The 7,535-nt window shown below is 35.8% G+C and overlaps 1 protein-coding gene across 2 annotated transcripts; it reads right to left on the reverse strand.

Moving 5' to 3' along the window:
• Nucleotides 3,810-7,301, reverse strand: LOC107631111 (L-ascorbate oxidase). 2 transcript variants are annotated; one of them, XM_021119387.1, is made up of 6 exons: nucleotides 7,114-7,301; nucleotides 6,817-7,083; nucleotides 6,629-6,721; nucleotides 6,336-6,542; nucleotides 5,559-5,738; nucleotides 3,810-4,895 (listed from the first exon to the last, which is right to left on the reverse strand). In XM_021119387.1, exons 2-6 carry the CDS (start codon nucleotides 7,078-7,080, stop codon nucleotides 3,939-3,941), a joined length of 1,701 nt encoding a protein of 566 aa, XP_020975046.1. In that variant the 5' UTR covers nucleotides 7,081-7,083; nucleotides 7,114-7,301; the 3' UTR covers nucleotides 3,810-3,938. The 2 variants fall into 2 exon arrangements, with proteins under 2 accessions (XP_020975046.1, XP_016189927.1); XM_016334441.2 differs by having other exon boundaries at nucleotides 6,817-7,301.

The following is a 7,535-nucleotide window of genomic DNA, read 5'->3' on the forward strand; positions in this document are numbered from 1 at the left end:
TAATATGTTTTTGTTTTGTTGTTTAAATTATTTGAAACTATAAAATTAGGATTAATTGAATTCTAAAATTTCGTTAATTTAAAAGGATATTTTTGTCTAATCAAATAAAAGAAAGATGTTTAAGATTTTTTATAAAATTAAATAAAAAATATTTTTTTTATTTTTTATTTAATTAAAAGGGTGTATTAGTAAAAATGGTGATATAATATATATTTAAAAAAACAAAAATTAAATGTTGGTGTGAAAAATAAATTTCACATGGATTATTATTATTTGTCCATATTTTAAACATATTGGTACGTATGAATTTATCATCGTACCGTAACAAACACCATTTAATAAATATCTCAATATTTAGTAATCAGAAGGATAATTAAAACTGAATATATCTAACTATCATGCATTTTTTTTTCTTCTAAATCATTCTCATCTACTGAATGAGACGACGGAAGGAGGTAAGGTCGCATGGAATAATTAGCTCCTCTGTCAACTTATTCACACCAGAGAGAGAGAGAGAGTGTCATATGCTAACAAGGATTGAACAAGTTGATGCATTGATTGTGGAAGTTTGTTTCTGTAAGTTGTCAATGTAGTTGTGGAATTTGGTGTATGTATTGTATTGTCAAATGTTGAAATTGTTATCTGATTATAGCAGTGATACTAACTAGATGTCAAATTACTTATTGTTGAGACAGTGATAAATGCCCCTGACCAGGCAACCCATGACTCCGGTAAATTCCACATGGTTAATTGGAAGTTTTCCACTTCCTTATTATCCTAACCAGTAAACATCTTCTAGAAGTTTTATGTCAAATTTACAATCATATTCAGTACTTGTGCTGTGATTAGAACAAGCTTTTTAATTGCATTATTTCAGATTTTTAATTGCATTATTTCAGATAAATAATTCACAGCTTATATTGATCCACATGTAATAATATGTTCATTCATAAACTAAATTTTAAAGTGGTCCTTAAAATTACACTCGAACTCTATAATAGTCCCTCAAGTTATTAGTTATCCATATTTATTCTTGAACTTGCATTCCGAAACTCAGAGTTATCTTTCAAACAATTTTCGTTAATGAAATGTCATAAAAAAGCTGATGTAGATAGATTTCCGACACGCTAACAAACCTAATTTGGGGTTTTAATTATAATTTAGGAGTTCGGTATGAGCTTTCGCTTCCCGGGATGGATGAGAGGGTTTGCTACATAAATCCTGACTCTCCCCGAGTCATTGACTGAATGTGAGTTTACGAGTCTATGTTCACGTAGTTGGAGGTGTGGCTTCTCTTTTCTACGTTTGTTCAAGCTCTGTTGAATCGATGTTTGATGGCACCGTCTCTACTGCATCCAAATAGTTGGGTGGCCAACCGGGCTTTCAAGCTAGGCTATGAGTATCTGGAGCTCCCTGTTCGTGTGTAGGTCTTTCTATATTTTTTCTGTGTACTCTTTCAACCAAGGAGGAGAAGCACAAGAAGGGCTACATGTCATTTCGGGTCCATTTGAATTGGCGGATCTTCAAATTGTTCGAGGATTCTTTTCACGGCTTTAAGGAGGAATATTTTAAAATTAGACCAGTTTGGGGCCATCATCCCTTCTGGTTGACCCTTGAGGGGGAACGTCGCTTCGCTACTTATTGAAATTTTGGCGCAAGTCTGTCGTATCTGACGAGGATCACCTATGAAGGGTTGTTCCCCCGAAAATAGGGATCTTGCCGACGTCTTGTTGGTAATTTTTAGGGACGGGCCACTAAATCCTAGGATGTTATAGGTGATCCGGTGGCGTGTCGATCTTATGTCGGTGGGTCTTATTACTTTCTCCTGTTTTTATTTCTATGTTTTTCCTAGTTCGAAACTTGATGCAATTTCCTACTTCTTTCAGTTGAGATGGCTGGTAATCAGACTACTCTTGTGAGGTTGAAGGTTGTCCTAACCCAGGATGTCGGGAGAGCGGGTGGTGGAGCCTCGCCGTCAACACCTCAGTCCGTGCCTCAGCCGGACTCGCGGACAGTCTCTCAGGAGGTGATTGCGATCGGGACACCTGATGCCGAGGTTGATGTGGAAGTCGTGGAGGTTCCTATTTCCAAGGTAGGTAAGAAGCGGAAGAGGTCGATTGAGGAAAGTAGCGGGGAGAACATGGAAGAGGAGCGGTCTGTGCCTTCCGTGATGAATCGGACTTTTGACGCCCTAGCTTTTATTGATTAGCACCTCTTGCCAGGTAGGGGTGTGCATGGCCCGACCCAGTCCCTAATTTGATGTGATTTCACCGGGTCTAGAGTCGGGTAAGGGTTTCAAAAATAGACTCGCTCATTATTTCGGGTTGGGTCCGAGCCATGTTTCGGGTCACCCGAACTCGGCCCGGTGGCCCGGTCATCATACACAATTAATATTTTGTGTTATTAGTGATAGATGATGGTTTATTCTCATGTGGAATTTAAGTATTATAAACCTTAATATTTTGTTTTATTAGTTATTATAAGACTATAAGTTAATGATTTACGTTTAAATGCATAAGATTTTAGACTAATGCATAATATTATGTTATTTGTATTGATTTAAATATTTGGTGTTATTAGACAATATTAGTATTGATTATGGTTATGCTTTAATTTTAGAGAAGAGTTGGTTCTTGTTATATTTTTCTAAGTGAATTTTACCATGTCAAATAATGGTTGGAGTCTTGAAAATTTAGATATTTTCACATGTTAGCTTATAAGAAGGTATCAAGGTAATGTAATGTTAACGACCTGGTTTTTACCCGATATAATCGTGGCCCGAAAATATATAGGTTTCATCGGGTCTAGGGTCAGATTCGGGTCTAATAAATAGGCCCGGTATATATTTTGGGCCGGGTCTGAGTCACATCAAACTCGATTTCATCCGGTCCATGCACAACTCTATTGTCAGGCACCGAGGACTTCTTCCATGATTGCGACGTTGCCGGTTAGGCGAAGTCCATGTACCACGTTTTCCTTCGCTCGGTTGCTATCATTCGGAAGGCGGAGCCGATGTTGTCTCAAGTGGCTCTTTTGGATGGTAAGCTCCGTCAATTTCAAGTGGAGTCTGGTAAGCTGAAGGAGCAATTGGGGGCGGGGGAGGCTTCTCGGTTGAAGGCTGTGAAGGATGCGCTGAGGATACTGGTTCAAAGATCCTCAGTCTCTCCGAATTGGAGACCTTGCTTCTCTCCTAGCTGTCTCGGGAGCGAAAATGGGCGTCTGACACTGAGTCAGGGGCCGCTTCTCTGCTTGCCAAGGTGGAAGCTTTGAAGGCTGAGGTTGCCAAGCTGAAGAAGGAGAAGGATACGCTGACAAGGATTGAACAAGTTGATGCATTGATTGTGGAAGTTTGTTACTGTAATTTGTCAATGTAGTTGGGGAATTTGGTGTATGTATTGTATTGTCAAATGTTGAAATTGTTATCTGATTATAGCCAGTGATACTAACTAGATGTCAAATTACTTATTGTTGAGACAGTGATAGATGCCCCTGACCAGGCAACCCATGACTCCGATAAATTCCATGGTTAATTGGAAGTTTTCCACCTTATTATCCTAACCAGTAAACATCTTCTAGAAGTTTTATGTCAAACTTACAATCATATTCAGTACTTGTGCTGTGATTAGAACAAGATTTTTAATTGCATTATTTCAGATAAACAATTCATAGCTTATATTGATCCACATGTAATAATATGTTCGTTGATTCTTTGTTCAGTTAAACGTGTTGATCTGATCTTTTCGTTTTCGTTTTATTTCCTATTTTCTATTGAGAGTATCTAGGGGAAAAAATAGATTGGCACGCAGAAGAGACTTTAATCCCACTTGATAAAATCATATAATAACAATACAATTGAAACGTATAAAAGAATACAGGTAAGTGTGAAATGAGATGAAACAATATTGATTGTAAGTGGTTGAATTAGTTATTATTACTAATTAAGGTCTAAAAGTTTTGGTTTCACCGCAACCCATAATAGAAGAAGGAAGCTTCTCAGCAAGTCTATGGATTCCTTCTTCAAAGACGACTCCCATGCCCATGTAGAAGTGTGAGTCTATGTGGCAATGGAATAGCCACACTCCAGGATTATTGGCTTTGAATCTCAGTGCAGTCCAACCATAGGGATGCACCGGAACAGTGTTCTTTAATATGGGGTTCTCCAAGTTGTACTTCTTAGGGTCCTTGTCCTTGTCAAACTTTCCATTTCCATACCCAAGAACCCAAAAATCATGTCCATGAAGATGCCACGGGTGTGTCTCGCTATTGTTCTTGTTCATGGTATTTGCATTCTGAAGTATAACATCCACCGTTGAGTTGAACTCCAGCCTGTAAATACCATTGCTGGAAGTAGCATTGGTGTTGTTTTGGACACTGAAAATGTCATAGTTAACAGAATCATAGCCTTCAGGAGGAGGTGTTTGATCAAATGCGTCTTTTAGATTATCTTTGAGTGCAACAAGGTAAGGGGTCTGAGGGAGGCTGAAAGAAACATTGTTAACGGACCATTTGCGATAACCATTTATGGTGTTCTGGGTGTTGAGGAGTACTATGACTCTGTCAGAGGTTGTTGGAGGCTTTTGAATGAAGCCTTGGCGGGCTTTGATGGCGAGGCTCTGGGCCAGCCTGGGCTTAACGTCGTCCCAAGCAGGAGGTGTTGGTGGTGGGGTTGGGGGAGAGCGCATAGGGTGGTTAGGATAGTAGTTGAAAATGGCTAAACCAGGTGGTGTGGTTCTGTTTCTGCTTACAACGTTAGAGGTGATCCAATAGTTTCTTTTAGGGTCTTGATCTGCTTTAACCAGCACCGAGTAGGTCTCACCAGAGTATATGAACAAATTCTCTACCTCAAATGGCTCAACATAGTGTCCATCTGCTTCCACCACTCTCATCTTATGGCCCTGCATGCATTTCAACTTTATTTATTATTCTTATTATACATTTCATGGAATTCTATATCAGAGCAGAGGAAATATGATTCTGTGTAATATGTTTTACAGAAAAAAAATTGCCCAAATATGTGAATTACTCAGACATGGTGATATGTAGAAGTCAACCTAAGTTATTCATTTTTCACAAATTGTCCCACCTATTCTATTTTTAAAATTTCTTCTTTAAAAGTCTTACAATTCGCCCTCTATAAATTTCTTTTTTGATTTTTTAAAATATTATAATTCATTTTTGATTAATTCATTTTCAAAAAAAAAAAAGAAAAATACAATTCTATCCAATGTATATATTTTAAAATTAATTATTAAAATTAAATATTAATACAAACTTAAAATATAAAATACATTTAAAAATAATTTAAATAATATATATTTATATATAAATATATAATAATTAATTTTAGTGTACGTATAATATTTTTATTTTCGACAATACAAAACATCCTCATTTTGGTGGATATCACTCAAATTCTCCCCATACAAAAATATTTTTGCCAAAATATCAAGCACAATATATTTAATTAATTTTCATGCATGTGGTAGATGTGTTGAACCGAATAGAAGCAACGCAATAAATGAATAAGACGTTGACAAATGAGGTTTGAATTAGATTACCTGAATTTGGAAAGAGAGGGCTGAAAGAGTGGTCAAGCTGCCAATTCTGAGTCTGTATGTTTTTCCAGGGACCACCGTTTGTGAAAAGGGGGCGCATTCTGGATTTGTTGCGTTACAAATTCCAGTTATTGGAGATGATAAAGAGCAGTTGAACCTTCCTTTTCCATTTATCAACAGTGACTGTGCCAATGCAACCCAAATATATACTTAAGATATTGAGATGAGATAACAAAGTAAAATACAAAGAAATGTCTTTTTTTTATTCTTGACTATTTTATGAATGGACAAAATATTTTTTTATAATTTAAAAATATTTAATTAGTCTTTAATTATTTAAAAAATTAGTCTCAACAATTGTGATATTTGAAAAAGTTTTGAGGACGAATAATTTTTAGTATTTTTTATTATTATTTAACTAATTTATACATTAAATTATTTTTAATAAATAAATTTTATTAATTCATGTGTACAAATTTTAAAAAATATGGGTACAAACTGTATTAAATTTGATAAATATAAATATAAATTATATATTTTTTGTGTGCAACATTTGTAAATATAAGTATCAATTCTTATAAGACAAAAATGATAATATTTACTAACAATGTAACATTGCTCATTATTATTTATAAAGACCACTTAAACTAATTACTTCAAATCCGACTAGAGATTTTCAAGTTGTGAAAAGATGCTTTTGTGCTTTGAGCAAATAAACAGGATTTGAAATAGATATTTACTCCTAAATATTTAAAGAAAACTCTGAAATGATTGATATACCTGAGGTTCCCCGACCCATTGGAAAGGAATTGCAGATAATCCAGCTGCTTGTTCATATGTGCTCTTGTGGAACCAATCATCTAAAATGATACTTCGATCATAGTCATATGAAAATGGTTCTGGCTGACGTGGTGACACCCTAATTAGTCCATATAGCCCTGCTTCCCTTTGCATTCCATAGTGAGCATGGTATAGATATGTTCCAGCCTGTCCCATTCATTTAACCAAATACTTACTAGCTAATTAAAAATAATGAATCATGCATGAACAATATAATTTAATTTAATTTATACCTGGTCCACAACGAATTGATACTTGAATGTGTCTCCGGGAAGTACCGGACATTGAGTTACACCTTCTGTTCCGTCAAACCAAGGACTTCCAATCTATCATCACATGCATATGCAACAAAATTACTATAACAAATATAACAATTGAGTGATGAACTTTGCTTTAAATATTTGTGTAGTGGTTGATGTACCTGTCTAATCCCATGCCAATGGATGGCAAGGTTTTCAGTGACGAGAGAGTTGTTAACTTCAACAACCACAGTGTCACCCTCCTCTGCCTGGATGGTGGGTCCTGGAGATCTCCCATTAACGGTGATCACCAGCTTCTTGAAGCAATCAGGGGACTTATACTCGTACTTCACATCCCATCTGTAATGTCTAATTCGACCCTCACCTTTCTGCAAATTCCCCAGAACACCAAGCAATATACACCATATAACCAATAAAGTTGGCATACCCTTTATCAACCTTAACTCAACCATCCTCACCCCTTAATTTTTCTAAGATAGATGAATAGAAGATTGATTCTTAGCTCAATTTAGAGACCAAATATATATACGTATAGTCTAATTAGAACTGCTACTGCTAATAATTTTGGCGTTGTATGGGATGAATATAGCGATGATTTGATACCGCCTATAAATGCTAATGTTACTACTTATATTATATTACATTATTTGGCCATTATATTATTGTATATATAGAGTACTAATACATAAGAAGATATATGTGTCTTATTCACCAAGTCAAACTAAGCAGGTGGTAGCATATTCGCAAATTGGAATTTTATTTTACTTTTGATTTTTCTATTTGTTTTTTGTGTCTCTCAAACTACGTGTTGACCAAAGCGGCACCTTGCACAATGCGTGGGAAAATGTCCTGTGAATGTGTGAAACGGTAGTATATAATT

The sequence above is a fragment of the Arachis ipaensis genome, chromosome B03, assembly GCF_000816755.2.
Source record: "Arachis ipaensis cultivar K30076 chromosome B03, Araip1.1, whole genome shotgun sequence".
NCBI lineage: Eukaryota > Viridiplantae > Streptophyta > Magnoliopsida > Fabales > Fabaceae > Arachis > Arachis ipaensis.